At 45.8% G+C, this 20,512-nt stretch overlaps 1 protein-coding gene across 1 annotated transcript in view; it reads left to right on the top strand.

The window, feature by feature from the left end:
- CLVS1 (clavesin 1) overlaps window positions 1-20,512 on the top strand; it is an 83,721-nt gene that overhangs the window by 12,084 nt on the left and 51,125 nt on the right. The window contains exon 3 of the mRNA XM_029068307.2: window positions 13,536-14,157. Coding sequence (XP_028924140.1) covers window positions 13,769-14,157 — 389 coding nt within the window. The 5' untranslated portion in view covers window positions 13,536-13,768. The remainder of the gene's footprint in view (window positions 1-13,535; window positions 14,158-20,512) is intronic.

Here is a 20,512-nt window from a genome sequence, read left to right as displayed (position 1 = left end):
CACCAGTCGACAGGCAGCTGCTTTTCAGCTGATTGCTGGCTGTTTAATTTAGGGGATTAATGCTGAAACGCAGTGATGTAATGGTGAAAAAAAAATCAAAGATCTGTGCTCCTCCTGAGAATCATCTGGGAGGAAGTGGGGTGGGGGGAGGGAGAGTAGAGGGCAGTGGGGGGAGGCAGAGAATGAGTCATTTTCACCCACACTCCCCTGTTCTCTGTTTACCACGGAAACTCGGGAATTAAGTTGGGTTTTTTTGTTTGTTTAACCCACGGAGGCACTGTAAAATGGACTCCACCAAGGTGAACTATCAACCCAAAATAGAAATAATGCCAGCGAGAACGGCTAAATTAAAGCGGCCTTCCCTGGGAAGTGCCGCTTGCTCCGTAATTTTCGTCACGTCTACTTTCATTTCATTTTAGATTCTTAAACCTTTGTTTGTCCCTCAAAGGACAGGTCCTGGGATATTTGTTCAAATAGCCAAAAGAGTAATGATATTCAGGAGCAGATGGTCAGGCTTTGTTCATCACTAGTCGCCGATTGGCTCATATTGGACAGGAAAGATGTTGGGTGCGTTCTCGGTCATCAGCTGATAACACCATTTTTCTGGAAGAGTAAAGGGTAATAGAGTGCAAAATAGAGAAAGGCGTTTTATGTAACTGTTCTGTCAGATGCGGGTTTCAATGTGCTGCCATTTTCCTTGTCCGCCGAAAGTAAGTTAAACCGTCTTATGGGTCTCTGAATCCAAGTTCCCCAGTTCCTTTTGCTTTAGCCAGGATCACCGGTTGTAAGAGAGTTACGGCAAATGTTTCATTCACTCAAGAATTCCGCCGACTCCTCTCGATTCAGGACACCTTTGAGGAAAAATATCATGGCGAGTCATGCGTTCAGATGGAAACCATTAGTGATGGCAGTACTTAAAAGCATTTTTTGTGCCTGATATTTCAGCATTTTTCACTTTGTTTTTGCTTTATGATGGATGGGCTTGTTATGTGAAAAAGGCAGGGTTTTCTTGGCCATTTTAATCCATATATCGGTTTTTCCAGATAATACCGTATTTAAAAATAATAATCAGGAGCTCCAATCACAAAGTGAGCAATTTTAGGTCACAGACAACCTGTAGGACCCAATTTAAATGAAATTGCCAAAAGGCCAACTGAAATTTGGACCAGTTGTTCAGCTCTTGGACCTTCCAAGGTGGGGCTATTGTAAACAAATAGATTTCGAGCCCATCAAGTTGCCACCAAAGAGAAGAGGATATTTTCCTTCATTGGGAGAATTCTTTGGGGTGCTTATGATGAGCAAAGCATCCAGAATGGGTGGGATTGAGGAGGAGAAGCAGCTGCTTTGAGGGGAAAATGATGTCCTCTGAAAGATTGGGTAACGTGTAGAATTCCCAATATACAGGGTTAGCTTCTACCCTGTCTGCGCTGCCACATCTGGCATGGAGGAGCTCACCCAAGAAAAGGGAGTTTTGCTGGGAGAGGGTGTGGAGAGATGGGAAACATGAGAGGGAATTTAAAACAAAGCCAAAAAATTTAATTGGGGAAAAATAATCCCCAAGTACCAGATGATGTAGAAGGACAGGCAGGGCACTAGCAGTTACAATTCCTGGACAGAAATCTTCACCGAACTCAGTTATCTGCCTTCAGAGAATGATTCAACCCTGCCAGGATGCTAAATCTGCAGGCACAGAGTAATCTATCTGCATTATTCCAGATACTCAGACCAGGAAGCCAGGCCCTCTGGTGCTGCTGTCTTTTCTGCAGTCAGTAGCATCTCTGAGATTGGGGAAATCACAAACCAGTGATGAGATGCACAGGTATCGGTCTTGGAGGTTCCCCTTCCCCTGGCTGAAAAAGAAAGTGTCGATCTCATTCTTATCTGTGGGATTAATCTGTTCAGTCATCATTTTTCTGGAAGAGAGCCACTGTTTTCTGATCCCCATAGCAGAACACATTGGTTGAAATTGTGAAATGGAGCCACCTGCACCCGAGAACGATTCTTGCTTTAAGACCCATTCCCCTGAGGTGAGGGACACATCTGGAGGAGAATGGACTTCCAGGGTCCTGCCAATGGAGGAGAGAAACCATGGTGGACTTCTATTAGTTGATGACCTTTGGTCCCTTTGTCCATCGCATTCGATTGGAAGCTTCTGGAGGGCAGTGGCTGTGGGTCTTGCTTCATTTGCACTCTCCCATGCACTACTGTACTTATCGAGCAGGCGCTCGATAAATGCCATTGATAATATCACTCTTCAGCTCCATGAAGGCAGCAGAGACCCCTCCCTGTACTTTTCAGCTCACTGGGAAAGTGGGAATCTCCCTGCCTGATACAGAGCCTGGCCAGGACTCCCTACTCTCTTTCCACTGTGGGCAGACAGAGGAAAGGCAGAGAAAACGCCTTCTCCCATTTGCTGTGACAAATGGAGACGGTATCCTTTTCCTAATGTGATTCAGTGCATTGTTCCATTTCTTGGATTTTCTGCATCGCCCACATGAGGAAGGATCCACTGTATTCAGTGCAAGTGAATTCACTCTGTAGCAAACGTGCCCATAGGATGCCTTTGCAATTCTGTTACTGAGTTGAGGCCTGTCAGTCAGTCAATCAAGAAAAGCAGTGGCCTAGTGGAAAGTCAGAGGACCTGTGTTCTAATCCTGGCTCCTCCTCTCATCTGATGTGTGACTTTGCGTAAGTCACTTAGCGTCTCTGTGCCTCAGTTACCTCATCTGTAAAATGGGGATTAAGACTGAGACCCTGCCATGTGGGACATGGACTGTATCCAACCCAATTAGCTTGTGTTTACCGTAGAATTTAGGACAATGCCTGGTACATAGTAAGCACTTAACAAATACCATTAAAAAATGTATTGAATACTTTACTGTATCCTTTAAGCACAATATAATAGAGTTGGTAGATGTGATCCCTGCCCATAAGTAATTTATAGTCTACAGGGTGAGACAGATATTAAAATAAATTACAGATAGGGGAAGTAATAGAGTCTAAAGATAATGACTGTCCAAGCAACATGGTCCAGTGGAAAGAGCATAGGCCAGTGAGTCAGAGTACCTGATTTCTCACCTCACCTCTGCCACTGGCCTGCAGTGTGACCTTGGGTAAGTCACTTAACTTCTCTGTGCCTCAGTTTCCTCATTTGTAAAATGGGGATTAAATCCTACTCCCTGTACTTAAACTGTGAGCCCCATGTGGGACAGGGACTGGGCCCAACCTGCAAATCTTGTATCTACCCCAGCGCTTAGTCCAATGCCTGACACAAAGAAAGCACATAACAAATACCACTGTAAGCAGAGAGTGTCAAGTAAGGCAACATAATCTTCCTTTGCCTGTCACTTTCAGCAGCTGGTTGTTTGAGCCAAAGTATCTGCCTACTCCATATGGCTGTTGTTCTGGGTTGGGGAAGAGAGCTAATGTATTTTAGCCACGGATCCCCAGTGGTCTATGCATCATCTGGGGCCGGGTAAAAAGCTCCTCATCACAAGTCTTACTTTTCTGTTGTAAAGACATTATTATGACCATGTCTGTTCTCCTAGACCCCGGCTCTTTCCACTAAGCATCCCCAAACACTGCACATAACAAACTGCCTCTCAGCTTGAATATGCTTTGTCCCTCTGAGCCCCACCCAATGCAGTTCTTTCTAAAAAATCAATCCACTCATAAATCAAGGACTGTGGCCATACTCCGCTCAGGCAAGGTTTTTTGGTTATTTGTTTTTTTTTTAATCGGAGACACATTTGCCTAGTGTGAGGCTCTTGGATATAGATGTCCTAGCGATGTCACTGACTCCTGGATGGTCTTCCCATTTGCATTTCCAGTTACATTCAAGTCAGATTTGGCATTCCTTTGGGAAAGACATCCCGAGTGTTTTCAGCCTTTACCAGATCCATTTCTGGACACGTTGGCGGTTCACTTGTGACAAGCCCAGGAGCCTATGGAAGCAGGTGATGACTGTGTTCTAGCTTGCTATATTATAGACTCCTTGACGACAGAGATTGTGTCTACCAACTCTTTTGTATGTTACACATCCAAAGGCTTGTAAAGTGCTCTGCATACTGTAGGTGCTCAATAAATGCTACCAACTGACTGACTGATAGTGGGCCTTCCCAATCTCGTACCCTTGTCCCTCAATCCCACACAGGCATCCCAAGAGGTCAGGCAGGTGGCAGCAGGTTCAGGGGCACAATGAAGCATCCTCAACCTTCCTCCCCACTCCTCCATTCCCCCCAGCCAAGGCAGCAGCTAACAATCAGACACGCTTTAGGCCAATGTGAAGGACCCAGGAGCAAATATTCTGAATATCAAAAACTCAGTCTGTACAAAATGCATAAAAAAACCCCCACGAAATCAATCCCCCAAAAGATGAAATAAACTGATTTCCAACCTCCTTTTTTTATTTAAATGAAAATGAAGATGGAAAAGTTTGTATAATTAACATGCATCTGGGCTTGGAAGGTTTTGGGGAGAGAAAAGCAGATATAGGCTTTGTCCTGTAATTATTATTATGGCAATTGTTAAGTGCTTACTATGTGTCAAGCACTGTTTTAAGCTCTGGGGTAGTTACAAGTTAATCAGTTGGACACAGTTTCTGTCCCACATGGGGCCCACAGACTTAGCGTGGCTCAGTGGAAAGAGCCCGGGCTTTGGAGTCAGAGGTCATGGGTTTGAATCCTGGCTCTGCCACTTGTCAGCTGTGTGACTGTGGGCAAGTCACTTCACTTCTCTGGGCCTCAGTTACCTCATCTGTAAAATGGGGATTAAGACTGTGAGCCCCACGTGGGACAACCTGATTCCCCTGTGTCTACCCCAGCGCTTAGAACAGTGCTGTGCACATAGTAAGCACTTAACAAATACCAACATTATTATTATTACTTAATCTCCATTTTACAGATGAGGTAACTGAGGCCAAGAGAAGTTAAGTAACTTGCCCAAGGTCACACAGCAGACATGTGGTGGAGTCAAGATTAAAACCCAGGTTCTTCTGACTCCCAAGCCCATGCTTTATGTACTAAGCCACGCTATTTCTCTAATAGATAGATTGGCTAGTATCTACCCCAGAGCTTAATATAGATCTAGGTGCGTAGTGCTTAATAACCACCACGATTATTACTATTATTATTGCATGAATGCAAAGTGCCCCGGAAGTTGTGAATACTTAAGTGTTTATGTAGAGCCAAAGGGGAAGTTGGGGAATATAAAGTGGAGAGATTAGAGGTGAATTGTGAAAGGCCTTTTAGAAGAGATGTGATTTTAGAAGGTTTTGGAGATGGGGAGATGTGTGGTCTTGTAGGCTATGTTGGGGGAGGAGATTCCTGGAAGTAAGAACAGCGGGAGCAAGATTCGGTGGTGGGAGAGATGGGGAACAAGGCACAATGAGTGGGTTAGCTTGAGAGGACTGAAGAGTGCGAGCTGGTGTGTGATGGGGAAACAGAGTGGATAACTAAGAAAGAGAGACTGATGGAGCAGGTACCCCTCAGCTCCCTCACCTCTACCTGTGCTCCCAGTTGGGCAGCAGGGCCATTAGAGAAAGTGGCAGGAAATGGGTGGGAGCGGGGGACAGAAATGTTGGCTTGGCTTCCGAGGATCTCAAATTTGCCTCCTTCCTCTCATACCCGTAAAATTTGTTTTCCAAGAAACAAGCAATCACTGGCATTTTTTGAACCTTACTATGTACAGAGCATTGTAGTAAGTGCTTGGGAGAGTACAGGACAAAGGAGTTGGTAGATACACTCCGTGACCTCATGGGGCTTACCATCTAGTGACGATGCCCAGATAGACTCCAGCTCCTGAGGATTAGCCGGTTCTGTTGCAAACACACGGTAAATGCGCACACCACTAACCACCAGCCTCTATTAGATGACTCAAGTCAAAACATTCTAATTTAGCATTTATTATCACATGGCATTGAGCTTTCTGCCTGAGGTTTTCTTTTCAGAGAGTATGAAAGAAGCAGTGACTAGCTCTCATGCTTCATTTCTGTATTTTCGAGTTAGATCATGACTTGAACCATTTAAAATGGCAGGTTCTTAGAGAATCATCCAGTAGTGTCTCTTTCTTTCTCTCTCTTTCTCTTTCTCCCCTCTCTCCACCTCTTCTCCCTCCCACCTCCCCAACCTGTAAGTCCCGAGCTTGGCTTCTCCAGCCGGATCCCTAAGGGTCGATCAGAATTCAGCAGCCTTCCTTTTAGAGGTGATCACACCAGTCGGTCTGGACCTGGTTCAGACCAATGGGAGGTTGTGAGGAAAGAGATCAGAGGAGACATAGAAATCATTGTGTGCACAGCACTATACTGAGTGCTTGGGAGTACAGTAGGGTTGGTAAACACAGTCTCTGCCCACCAGGAGTTTACAGTCTTCTGGAGGAGACAGACATTAAGATAAATTACAGATATGGACATAAGCACTGCAGGGCTGATGATGGGGGTAAATTTCAAGGGCTTAAAGTGTACAGACCCAATACCCGGGGTGATGCTCAATGGAGGGCAACTGGGGGAAATGAGGGCTTAGTCAGGAAAGGCCTCTTGGAGGAGAGGTGATATCAGTAGGGCTTTGAAGGTGGTGGAAGTGGTGGACTGTAGCATACAAAGGGAGGATGCGGACCAGAGGTCGTCAGCGGGGGTAGACGAGCTGGAGGTAGAGCAAGGAGGTTGGCGTTAGGGGAACAATGTGTGAGGACTGATTTGGAGAAGGAAGTGATTGCAGGGGGTCCCTCTGAATCCATGACTGTATTAGGCAGCACTAGCACAGATCCAATTCAACTGCCAATCGCCGCTGGCACTTCATTAGGCAGAAAAGTAATATTCCATGTTCAGGAACACACCCCCCGCTCCCCCCCCCCAAGCCCCATTTGATCGGAAGCCATTGGCTGGGAGTAGCTGCAGCTGGGAATCATGACAATCTGGAGCTCCCAGGAAATGCCAGACCCAGGATGTAATTAGCACTGGGCACTTGCTGGGGCTGGAGCCCTGGTACCTTTGGACAGAGCCCCTGACACCCAAAGGGGATGGAGCAATCCCAGTAGGCCTCTCTGGTCATTGTTGAAAGGACCCTTCTCAGCTTTGCACCTTCCCCGCACTCTTGGCTGGTGGAGAACAATTCAGGATCTAAAGGAGTTTCTGCCCCTGTGACCCCTCCACCCCTTGAAATCAATCAATCAGTGGTATTTATTGAGTACTTACTATGTGCGGAGCACTGTAGAAGCACTTGGAAGAGAACAATGCAAAAGAGTGTTATACTGCTATCACATTTATGCAATCTCTGGTCATTTCCTGCCTTGACTACTGCATCAGCCTTCACAGACCTCCCTTGCCTCCTTTCTTTCCCCTCTCCAATACATACTAAACCACTCCTCCAGAACCTCCAGTCGTTGCTCACTCATTTCCATATCAAACAGAAACTCCATATTGTCAGCTTTAAGACACTCAAACAGGTCTCTCCCTCCAACTGAACCTCACTGATCAACTACAACCCAACCCTCACCCTCTGCTCCTTTTACATCAACTTACTCACTGTACTCCTATCTTGACTATCCCACCACTCCACCCCTTGCCTACATTCTCCCTCTTAAAAATCACATCTCACCAAGAGGCCTCCCGAGACTAAGCACTTTATTTCCCCGCTGAGTCGACTATCAACTTGGCTGTATAGCCCTTAAGTACTTCGATTCCCACTCCACCGTGCTTATTAATATATCAGCTTTATAGAAGCAGTGTTACTTAGTGGATAGAGTAAGGGCCTGGGAGTCAGAAGACCTAGGTTCTAATCCCACCTCTGCCACATGTCTGCTGTGTGACCTTGGGCATGTCACTTTACTTCTCTGAGCCTCAATTGCCTCATTTGAAAATGGGGATTAAGAGCGTGAGCCCCATTTGGGACAGGGACTGCATCCTTCCTGATTAACTCATATCTACCCCCGTGCTTAAAGCAATGCTTGGCACATAGTAAGTGCTTAAGAAGTGCCATAAATATTATTATTATACTCTGTCAGTTCTTCTACATGTAATTTATTTCATGTCTGTTTCCCCCTCTAGACTGTAAGCTCCTTTCGGGCAGGGAGTATGTCTACCAACTCAGTTGTACTGATTGATCCAGTCTTCCACCCCCTCTGTATGATACACCCGTCCAAGTCCACCCCATTGACCAGAGTTGTGTCAACCCTGCGATGGGCACATTCCATGCCTGGGACTCCCTGGCCTCACCTCCCCACCTCAGGAAAACTAAGCTAGTGGACCAGACCCTTAGCAGGGTGTGGGGTGCACATAGAGGGAGAGCACACGTAGCCATTGGATGGGTGCCCCTTCCTCCCCTGCCTCCAAAAAGAAAAAGTTTAGACTAAATTAAACAGTAGACCAACAGCAATCAGGGCAGTGGAGTTGGCTGGAACCCGGGAATACAGGCGGAAGCACCATCTGCACAGATTTCCAAGGATGCCTAGATAATAGCAAAGGAGCAGGTGTGGGAGAATGCAAAGCATTAAGCAGTCCTGAAGCAACGGGCTCGTCACTGTGTGGGTGGGTTTTAGTGGGTGTGATGTGGTGGCTTGCAGTGCAGTAGGGTCATTCTTTAGAAACAGACTGGGGGAGAAAAATCCCACTGCCTACTCCATGACTCATCCTTCTCCATTGCTCTTTGTACCTTCTGTGAGAGCAGCATGGCCTCGTGGAAAGAGCACAGGCCTGGAAATCAAGGGACCTGGGCTCTAGTCCTGGCTCCACCACTTGGCTCTGGGTGACTTTGGGCAAATTGCTTTACTTCTCCAAACCTCAGTTTCCTCATCTATATAATGGGGATTTAATATCTGTTCTCCCCTCTACTTGAACTGTGAACCCCCATGTGAGTCAGGGACTACATTCAAACCGATTATCTTGTTTTTATCCCAGTGCTTAATGCAGTCAAGAAATTCATTAGTTGTGTTTATTGAGCTCTTGCTGTGTGCTGAGCACTGTACTAAGTGCTTGGGAGAGTACAATTAAACAGTTGGTAGACATATTCCCTGTCCATGATGGTCTTACAATCTAGAGGGGGAGACAGATAACAAGATAATTTACAGGTTGAAGGAGGGTTGAATAAATCTAAGTGCAAGGGTGACATGGGAGTGGGAGAAGAGGAAATGAGGGCTTAGTTGGGAAAGGCCTCACGGAGGAAATGTGCCTTGAAGATGGGGAGTTATCGTCTGTCAGATCTCAAGAGGGAGGGCATTCCAGGCCAGAGACAGGATGTGGGCGAGCGGTTGGTGGCGAGTTAGGCAAGATGGAGGTACAGTGAGTAGGTTGTTATTAGAAGAGTGAAGTGTGTGGGCTAGGTGGTAGTAGGAAAGCAGTGAGGTAAGGTAGGAGGGGGCAAAGTGACTGAGTGCTTTAATGCTGATAGTATGTAGTTTGGTTTGATATGGAGGTGAATGGGCAATCATTGGAGGTTCTTGAAGTGGAAAAATATTGACTGAACAATTCTGTAGAGAAATGATCTGTGCAGCAGAGTGAAGTATGGTCTGGAGTGGGAAGAGACAGAAGATAGGGATATCAGCAAGAAGGCTGATAAACTAATGAAGGCAGGATAGGATAAGTGTTTGGATTAACCTGGTCAAAGCTTGGATGGAGAGGAAAGGGCAGATTTTAATGATGTTGTGAAGGTTGAACCGACAGGATTTGGTGTGGTCTGGGAACTTGTCTACCAACTGTTACGTTGTATTCTTCCAAGTCCTTAGTACAATGCTCAATATTGAGTAAGTGCTCAATAAATATGATTGAATGAGAGAGATGAGTGGAGGATAACACTAAGGTAAAGGGCTTGTGAGACAAGGAGGATGTTAGTACTGTCTATAGTGTTAGGTAAGGCTTGGTAAGGTAAGGAGGACTGGGTTTGGGTGGGAAGATAAGGAGTTATGTTTTGGACGTGTTAAGTTTAAGGTGTTAGCTGGACATCCAAATAGAGATGTCCCGAAGGCAGGAGGAAATGCAAAACTGCAGAGGAGAGATATCAGGGCTGGAGATGTAGATTTGGAAGTCATCCCCATAGAGATGCTGTTTGAAGCCATGGGAGCAAATGAGTTTTCCGAGGAGGTGTGTAGACGGGGAATCGAAGAGGACCCAGAACTGAGCTTTGAGGGACTCCCACATTTAAGGGGTTGGGGGGGTGGTGGGCGTGGAAGATTTTGAGAAGGGATGGCCAGAGAAGCAGGAGAACCAGGAGAGGACAGTGTCAGTGAAACCAAGGTTGGATAATATTTTCAGGAGAAGGGGTTGGTCCGCAGTGTCGACGGCAACCGAGTGGTCGAGGAGGATTAGGGTGGAGTAAAAGCAGTTGGATCGTGCAGTACCTGGTGTAAGCGCATAACAAATACCATTATTATTTGGTACTATTCCCCAAGTTTCCCTTTAAGGGTGAAAGAGGCAGATAGGAAGACTCTTACTGATAAGAAGATTGGAGCCCAGAGAAATTGGTTTGTCCAAAGGCATATATGATGGATGAGCTAATGGCATAGGCAGAATGAGAACCCCAGATCTCCTAACTCCTAGCTCAGGACTCTTTGCACTTCAGCAGTGTGGCATAGTGGAAAGAGCCCGGACTTGGGAGTCAGAGGTTGTGGGTTCTAAATCTAACTCTGCCACTATCAGCTGTATGACTTTGGGCAAGTCACTTAACTTCTCTATGCCTCAGTAACCTCATCTGTAAAATGGGGATTAAGCTGTGAGACCCACGGAGGACAACCTGATTCCCTTGTATCTACCTCAGTGCTTAGAACAGTGCTTGGCACATAGTAAGTGCTTAACAAATACCATCATCATCAGTCCCTCCGTGATGTCTCTCTTGTGTTCATGCCCAACAGAGCTGGAAACTCTCCTTCCCTGAATCAATCACTGGATAGTGTTTATTGAGCACTTACTGTGTGCAGAGCACTGTACTAAACACTTGGGAGACTACAACACAATAGAGTTAGTAGACACAATCCCTGACCTCAAGGAGCTTACATTCTAGTGGAATCTGCCTGTAAAGTTTAAATTCATATATGCAGATTTGCTTTGAGTTAAAGCCAAAGAAACCCATTATTTTAATGCCTGATAATAATCTGATCAATAAATTTATGGTATTTATTGAGCATTTACTGTGTGCAGAAGACTGTACTAAGTGCTTAAGTACAATACAGCAGAGTTTGTAGACACATTCTCTACCCACAACAGGCTTACAGTCTAGAGCCTTTCCCCCATTCCACCTCATCCATCTCCCTTCCTGCTGCTCCCTTCCTCCCTCAGGAACAACTTCTGGAAGCTTCAAACTTTTCATTTCTGAAATCCAGAAATTATAAATGGCCCAAAATGGGCCAGGAACAAGAGTTTTGCCTCATAATACTAATGTTTTGCAGAAGAAATTGTAATTAGGGAGTATAATTATCTCTCCCAATTCATGCTGAGAATTTCTTCTACCCTTTTAAATGGCCAGGCTGCAAAGGTGAACTGAAAACTACCTGGGAGGTGGGTGTTTGTTCCTGAAATGGGAAAGGTGCAGATAGTAGAGGAATCTCGAGTCGTAAAGGTGAAAAAGTGGTAAGGGACCTGACTATTTAGTTCATTCAATAATATTTATTGATCACTTACTGTGTGCAGAACACTGTACTGAGTGCTTGGAATATACAATTTGGTTACAGATAGAGACAATCCCTGCCCAACAACAGGCTCACAGTTTAAAAGAGGGAGAAAGACAGCAAAACAAAACACGTAGATAGGCATCAATACTGTCAAAATAGATAAACAGAATCACAGATAGATGTACCTCATTAATAAAATAGAGTAAATATATACAAATATACACAAGTCCTGTAGGGAGGGGAAGGGTGTAGAGCAGAGGGAGGGAGGAGGGGCAATGGGGAGGGGAGGAGGGGAAGAGGGAAAGGGAGGGCTCAGTCTAGGAAGGCCTCCTGGAGGAGGTGAGCTTTAAATTTAGTGCTGTGAATAATGGGGATGCAGCATTCTCCCTGGAAACAGAAGCTCCAAAGATTCGAGGAAGAACATATGTCAGTGAATTGAGTTGTATTGGGAATAAACTAGATTAGGGCAGTCTGCATCTTGCTGGCATTGAAGGGGAAAGAATCTTTTCCTCACGCACACTGGAATGACCTGATGGTACGATGCCAGTTTCACCCTATTAACCTTTGAAAATTTTGAAAATTATTTACCACCTATAGAAAAACTGGGCAAATACAATCAGCAAAGAATTGAAAAATGTACTTGACATATTGGCAAACTCAATCCGTGCCATTGGCTTAGTGCCCTAAACCAGCATCTAACAGTAAAGACTTTCTGCTCACAGAATCCCTCCCTTAGAACCTTCAAAAGAAAAGCTTCTTGGGAAACACCATGGATGGGTGTGTCTCTGAGTGTGGTGGATGGCTGCATTGTTGTCTAAACTGATCTTGGAAATGAAGAGAGGCAGTAGATCAGGTTGCTGTTTTAGAAGGGCCCTTTTCCCAAGGAGGATCTTTTGATTTGAAACTCACCATTTTCATTAATACCGATATCATCATTAATATCCGTATCATCATTAAAAGGCAGCAAACTCAAGTGGAGAGAGCCTGGATCTGGGAGTTGGGAGATCCAATTCCAGCTCTGGCAGGCTGCTGTGACCTCAGCAAATTGTTCATCTCTCTGGACCTTGGTATTCATATCTGTAAAAGGGAGATTATCATATCTTCTTTTCCCTACCTACCGAGGTGAGGAGGAGAGAGGTTATGAAGATAGAATCAGATCATGGTTATGAAAGCATCTGGGGAAATATACAAGTGCTCTGTAAATCCAAAATCATTTTGTCATCAAAGTATCGTGTGTATCTGGGCAAAGCAGTGGCTGCCGTATATAGAGAGTTTAAACGGCTATGAGCCCTGCCTTCAAGGAACTTAGAGTCTGAAGCAGATAATTTTGTTGCAAGTAGGCATGAAGGATTTATGAACAACGGGATAAATCAGCTCACTGTTGGCAGGGAATATGTTTGTGTTGTCGTATTGTACACTCCCAAGCGCTTAGAACAGTGCTTTGCACACAGTGAGCACTCAATAAATATGATGGAATGAATGAGTAAATAAAATCTAAGGAAAGTGTGTGTTAACATCAGATTCAAGCAAGGGAGTAGGTGTCTTCTGTGGGTGATAACTTGAGGGCCATCTTGGGATTTTGGGACCTTTTCTCCCCCGACTTTCTTAATAAGGAAACAGTTCAGCATCAAGCCAGGTTTATATTTCCATCCCCAGACGTGCAATGGAATGATAAATTCGTCAAGATATCTTTCAGATACTTCATGGTATGCATTTGAGATGTCAAATTCAAAATTATGTTAAATGACCCCATTTAAAGACAATTTTTAGCATTTATTCTTTGAATACTTAATCAGGCGCACGGTATTATCTGCTGGAGATGTTGCAGATGAACTCAAAATTTATTCAAGTAGACTTCCTGGGGTCTCCTCACTCTCACTCTCTGCCTCTTTCTCTCTTTCTCTCTCTCTCCCTCTCCCCCACCCACTTTCTCTCTCTCATAGGGTGATGGCCTCGCTGCTCTTGTCTTTTGGATGGGTGTTACCACCTATGGCCTGAATGTCCTACCACTTTGCTGGGGTCAGGGAAACAACCTCCGCTCGTCTTTCTCGACAGCAGCACGACAGCAGAAAAGTCTGTTTATGGGTCCCAATTCCAGAAGACCTTCAGGTGACTGGGATCAGGCCCTCTCTTAAAAGATCAGACACTGAGGATTTGAAACAGAGCTTTAGCAAACATGACCCACCTTCAAGCGGGACTCAGCCCCGAAACTATAGAGAAAGCCCGTCTGGAACTGAATGAAAACCCAGACGTTTTGCACCAGGATATTCAGCAAGTCAGGGACATGATCATCACGAGACCCGACATCGGGTTTTTACGTACAGATGATGCCTTCATCCTGAGATTTCTGCGTGCCAGAAAGTTTCACCAAACGGATGCCTTCAGACTGCTGGCCCAGTACTTCCAGTACCGCCAGTTAAACCTGGACATGTTCAAAAACTTCAAGGCCGACGATCCCGGGATCAAGCGGGCCCTGATCGACGGCTTCCCCGGCGTGCTGGAGAACCGCGATCACTACGGCCGGAAGATTCTTCTGCTCTTTGCTGCCAGCTGGGATCAGAGTAGGTAAATGTAGAGGGTCTTTATTATATACTCGCATACATATACTCCCCACAGTTGCTCGCTGCCCATTGATGACCAGGATGCCGATATGTTCCCTCAGGCTGCCTGGAAGCTCTGTGGGTCTGGTCCCGTCCTGTTCCGCCTAAGAACTCAGGATGCATCCCGCCTCCCCTGTCCAACCAGAGTATCCCCCCTGCAGGGATTCTGACCAGCCCCTCTGTGGTTTGAGAGCTTAGGAGGGGAGGTAGGAGCTAAGGGAGAACATGAGAACCATCCCCTGAGGAAGTGGGAAGGTCTCAGCATCTCTTACCTCTCATTTTCAAACATTCAATTACCTGCCCTATTACTCCAGGGCCATGCTGAGTGACTCCAATATCCCTGCTTGTTTGTCATCATCTGGGCTCAACCATTTAGACAATTCAAGCTCGTGGATATTGGTTAGGGGGCCAATATTTGGTATTTTCCATCCTAGGTAGCCTGTAATTATGAATGTCAGAAATTAGCAAATTTTACTTGCATTAATTGCCTCATCCCCCCCTGCATAACTTCCCCACCGTGATTTTTGAGGAGGAAAGAAAGGATCATTTTTTGTGCTACATAATTGTACGCGGTGATAGCTGTGTATGCTGCGGGTAAGGAGAGAAGGGTCAGAAAGCAATAATGCTGCAGAGAAAGGCTCTCAATGGGGAATGGGGAATTTCTTGCTTGAAATGGGTGCCATGCTCTGGGGTAGGAAGAGGGGAAGGTAGGCGGGAGGGAGAGGTTGTAATTTCATTGAGTGCCTGTTGCCTGCCACACTTGAGAGAGTTCAGTCAGAAGTAAGAGATGCAGTGTCAAGTGCTCTTAACTTCCTCTTCCTTTCTCCTCTTCCTTTTCCTTTTTTTCCTTCTTTTTTTTCTCCTGCTCCCCTTATTGCTACACATAATTCTTGAAAGACCCTGGCGAAAATACCAGCCCAGCTTTTGTGTTGCAAAAATTATGCAAGAAGTGGGGATGATTATGCAAGCAGATATGGTGCACAAAACTTTCCCAGGAGTCTGACTTGTATTTTATGGCTTTGTTGACTTGGAGTCTTACTAGAACATTCGATCCGGGGGATTTAAATTGAAATATAGGAGGTTTGATTGAACAGCATTTTCCCTCCTCCCCATGTAAATGGCATAGTAACATTTGCTTTTATAGGGCTTCCCCCGGCTTTATGGAGTTTTGGTTAAATTCAGAATTAGCAGCAGGAGCTGCAGCATTTATCGAGTGCTTATTTTGTGTGAGCCAAATGCCAGAAAATCGAGACCATAAGTAGAAGTGCTCAAGTGCTTTGTACAATGCTCTGCACAGAATAATTGCTCCAAAAATGCCTTTTTTTGATTAATTGAAAGACATTATCACTCATCTCGAGGCGCTTGCTATTTAGAGGCGTAGACTCTGCAACCTGTCATCATCCTAGCTATCTGATGAGTTTCCACTATTGTTCCTTGACATTTTATAAGAAATTCAGCTGTGGTCCTATAGGGTGGCTCTGTTTCAGATGTGAATCTGTTTGAGAGTTGAATTCTAATTTCTTGTAAACTTTCAAAATATTCCGTGGTTGTCTGTGAGAATCATGGTACACAGAGCTTCCAAAGTTGAGAAGTCTCCACCAATGAGATGGGAATGCTATATTTTTATTTTTAATGGTATTTGTCAATTACTTACTATTTGCCAGGCACTTTACTGTGCTGGGGTAAATACAAGCTTATCAGGTTGGGCACAGTCCCTGTCCCACATGGGGTTCACAGTCTTAACCCCCGTTTTACGTATGAGGTAACTGAGGCACAGAGAAGTGTAGCGACTTGCCCAGAGTCGCAGAGCAGACAAATGGCAGAACCGGAATTAGAATTCAAGTCCTTCTGACTCCCAGGTCTGTGCTGGGTGACACTGCTTCTCATCAGTAGCATTTACTAAGCACCTACCATGTGCAAAGCCTTGAACTAAGCCTTTGGAAAAAATACTCGTGTGAACCCTGTTTGGGATTTGCATTCTAAGAACAAGCATGCTGTAAACTCATCCTCTAGACTGTAAGCTCCTCGTAGGGAGGAAACGTGTCTGTTGTATTGTACTCCCCCAAGCACGTAGTATAGTGCTGTGTACACAGTAAGCGCTCAATAAATGTGATCGATTGGTTAATTGATAGGTGACAGAAGCATAAGAAATGATGAACAGGAAACCATGGGGCAGTGGCCCTGGTTGCCCAGAGTTAGGTCTCATCCAAAGCAGCTCAGGGTGGGTTGGGAGCGTGAGCCCAGGATGGCATGAATGTGGGGAGGCAGGAATTCCTGACAGACTTGGCTCAACGGGCTTCGTTCGGTGGTCCGGTGGGATGGAATACTGAAGGACTCACAGCCACAGCTCGAGACCCATCAGACTGATGGGATAGTGAGCTCAGCCCTGGTGGAAAGAGCACAAACCTTGATCGGCTCTGGTCTCAGGATCCATCGGGTGACCCGCTTCTTTCCATCTGTATCTCAGCCTGCCAATCTGACTGAGGCACAGAGATGTTAAGTGACTTTCACAGGGTCTCAGAGTGGCAGCGGTCAGATTAGAATGCAGGTCCTCTGACTTCCAGGCCCGTTCTCTTTCCACTAGACCAGGCTAGCTCCTATCACTACCGCTCCCACTCCCAGGAGGCTCCTTTCATAGCCAGTCCCACAGCCTGGAGGCTCTTCTGGCCCAGGTTGGTGGCGGGGTTGGGGAGTGCGTTGGTGGGGGACGGCGGGGTGAAAGGGAGGACTAAGAGCCTCCGTGGATGTATCTTGTGCCTCTAGGAGCCAAAGGTAAGAGAGTGGGACTCATTTGGCGTTTTATCAGGAGAAATGTCTTCAACAGTGAAGGGAAGGGAGAGGGTACCCAAAAGTAGTAGGAACCCACAGAATGAACTGATGGAGGTGGCGTGGTGGCCTGTGGGATAGAACGTGCGGGCTCAGTCTCTCATCCAGAGAATCAACTCTCCTGAAACTGGGGAGGACTAGATTGCTATGTTCCATTCATTCCCCTGTCCCTAAGGGACAGGTGTAGGCCTAAAGGTCCACTCTCTCTGGCTGACAAACAGAAATAATGTACAGCAAGAAGTTAATATTCTATGGTGGGAACTCTGAATTATCTCATATCACTTCTTGGATAGTGTTACCTTTTCGGCATGAACCCTGGATGCACTCTGTCCCATCTAATAATGATAATAATAATGATGGTATTTGTTAAGTGCTTACTATGTGCCAAGCACGGTTCTGAGCACTGCGGTAGATACGAGGTAATCAGGTTGCCCCACATGGGGCTCAGAGTCTTAATGCCCATTTTACAAATGAGGTAACTGAGGCGCAGAGAAGTTAAGTGACTTGCCCAAAGTTACACAGCTTACAAGTGGCAGAGGCAGGATTAGAACCCACAACCTCTGACTCCCAAGCCCAGGCCCTTTCCACTAAGCCACACTGCTTCTCTAATTTGCTATGGTGTTAAGCTCTTATTATGTGTCAAGTATCATTTAAGCACTGGAGTAGATACAAGTTAAGCACATCCCTCACAGAAAGAGAATGGGTATTGAATCCTGATTTTACAGATGAGGAAACTGAGGCCCAGAGAAGTGAAGTGACTTGCCCAAGGTCACACAGCAGCAGGTGAATGGTGGGACCAGGATTAGAACTCAGGTGCTGTGACTCCTAGGCCTGTGATCTTTCCACTAGGGCTGATTATGTTGCCTCCCTCTAGCAGTCAGCACAGAGTGTAGTAAACACTATAGCTGTCTACCCGACAGTCACAGAAAGGAAAAGAGAGAGCTTAAGCTCGGATGACGAAATAGCAGCTTGGAAATCCAAGAATGTTGTGACTGCTAGTTGAATGAAGGGAATTTAGCACCATATGGACTCCACCTTTATGAACCTGCCCATCTGGTGCCTATCCAAGAGCAGAGTCAGGGTGCTCAGATATTGCACTCGATGGTAGCTTGCAGGAAAAATGACAGGTGTGAGATTTCAATTTGAACTGGTTGAGTTAATGAGAACAAAGTGGAAAGACCGACATTTTATTAGAATATCTGAGCTCCTCAAAGGCAAGGTGCTGTATCCATGCAAATTGGCATCTTCGGCTTGAACACTTGGCATGTCCATTTTGTAAAATGGAAAACAATTCCAAATTGGATGTGTTTCTAGCCTTCTGGAGGGTGATGGCTTTGGGGGAAGCTTTCAGATGACTTTGCTCTCACACACTTCATTTTCATCGAGCGCCTTTTACCGGCCCCTAGACCCTCTAGTGGATTGATCTCTTCACCCACCGCTGACCTGCAGCTATCTCTGATTTGACCACCGCTAAGCAGCAATTCGATTGGGTGTTAATTTAATCAAAGGGAAAAGGAAGTTGCCAAGACTGCTGGGTCCTGTTAAAACCGCAGGGGATGTCTGTAGTGGGAGGGTGATTACTCGGGCTGGTGCTTCCTGTGGTTTGCCTCTGACTCCTGCCCAAAGTACAGTGGGGTCTGAAGGTGATGACATGTGACCTGGGCTTTCTTCGGCATATCCTCCTCTCAGCTTTGTAGCTGCAGGCACAGTTTATGTTGCCCTAAAGTTGATCCCTGCCTGCATCCAGGGTAATTTTCTGGTCCCGAGGTTTAAACCCTAGAAAGACCAGGCTACCTAAAGAACCGTCCAGCTGGTGGCTTCCCCCGTCGATATTTTGTCAAGGGATTAGATATGGACCAGCCTGCTCTGGGGTATGGCTGCTCCTTAAGCTTGAGGCAGTGATCCAAACCCAACCCTTTACGGGTTCTGTCCCTTCCCCAGGAATTCCCGGCACTTGGCACGTAGTAAGAGCTTAAAGAGTATCACGATTAGTATTCCCCCTGGGCCAGCCGACTTGATGTCCAACTCCGGACTTCTTCATAAGCTAGTACGTTTTGGGTTTTTTTATGGTATTATTTTAATTAATTTTATTAATAAATATCAGTCCCAGGGTACATTCTGTTCAGTATCTTCTCTGATGACCTGGAGGAAGTCGTCAAGAGTTTGCTCGACAAGGCACTGGTGGTGCTAAGTGGAGTGAGGTTGCTAAACCTTTGGAAAGCTGCAAAGGAATTGGAAGAGACTTGGACAAATTGGAAAGATGGTCTTTCAAGGGTAGGCAGCAAATCAGTTGGGACAAGAACATGGTAGTTTGCTTAAAGATAAACGAGTAACGTACCAACAGACTTGGTGGGACTGTCAAGGCACAAGTCCAGAAAGAACTGATGTGGGGCCATGGTTGCCCAGGATTTGAATATGCATTGACAGGGAAGTGTAGAGCCGTTGTTGAAAAGCACCAACGTGACACTTGAGTACTTCAAACAGACAGTGATGTGCAGGAATCAGGAACTTATTCTCTCCCACTCTGTGACAGTCAGATGTTTATTAGACTATCTTGTCCAGTTTTTGTTGTAATGCTTTGAAACCGTGAAGAAGGCCCATGGAAGAGCAACAGAAAGAATTAAACTTGGCTGTGAGCTCCTTGTGGGCAGAGACCATGTCTATATCTCCACTGTACTCTCCCAAGTGCTTAGTACAGTGCTCTGCATGCAGTCAACGCTTGATAATACCACTGATTGATTTTTAAAAAGTGGAGAAGGCCCATGGGAGAGCAACAGAAAGAATCGACTCGGCTTTGGCCTGTTCCCCTCTGAGCTTCTTGACTTTGAGGTTGCTGCAGCTCAGGTATTGCGGAAAGGCCAGGGAGCTAGCCCTCCTGGGTTTACAACATATTTTCAGAGCAGATGTTACTCGTAAATTTGCACTTACAAACCTAAGAGAGTGCATTGTCAGACACTCTTGCCCTTCGGGAGGAAAGTATCTGAGAGCTGGTATGGAACCCACCTAGCCTCTGACTGCCACAGGCCCAGGAGCTGTAACATGTCAGAAACATTTGGCCTCTTAACTTCGCAGAAGGTACCAAAATCCAAGGACAGAAGTCGAACCCTGCAAGGTAGAAGGCATATGAAAGGTGACCGGGGCCATATCAGTCCAGGGCTGACCTATCCGGATTTTTTAAAAATAGCATTTATTTATAAAAATAGCGTACTCCGTGCTGAGTGCAGGGGTAGATACAAGATAATCAATTTACACAGAGTCCCTGTCCCACATAGTGCTTAGAGTCTAGTTGGGAGGGAATAGGTTTAATCCTCATACCTGCCCAAGATCACACAGCCGGCAGATGGAAGAACCAGGATTAGAACCCAGGTCCTCTGACTCCCAAGCCCATGGCCTCTCCACTAGATCATGCTGTTTGTAAAACTGGAGGAATGGGCCACCTGATCTCATCATGAAGGAACCTTTCCAATCGATCAATCAATCTAAGATTTTAATTG

The sequence above is a fragment of the Ornithorhynchus anatinus genome, chromosome 7 (assembly GCF_004115215.2).
Source record: "Ornithorhynchus anatinus isolate Pmale09 chromosome 7, mOrnAna1.pri.v4, whole genome shotgun sequence".
NCBI classification, from domain to species: Eukaryota; Metazoa; Chordata; class Mammalia; order Monotremata; family Ornithorhynchidae; genus Ornithorhynchus; species Ornithorhynchus anatinus.
This window is presented reverse-complemented; position numbering and strand designations above follow the sequence as displayed.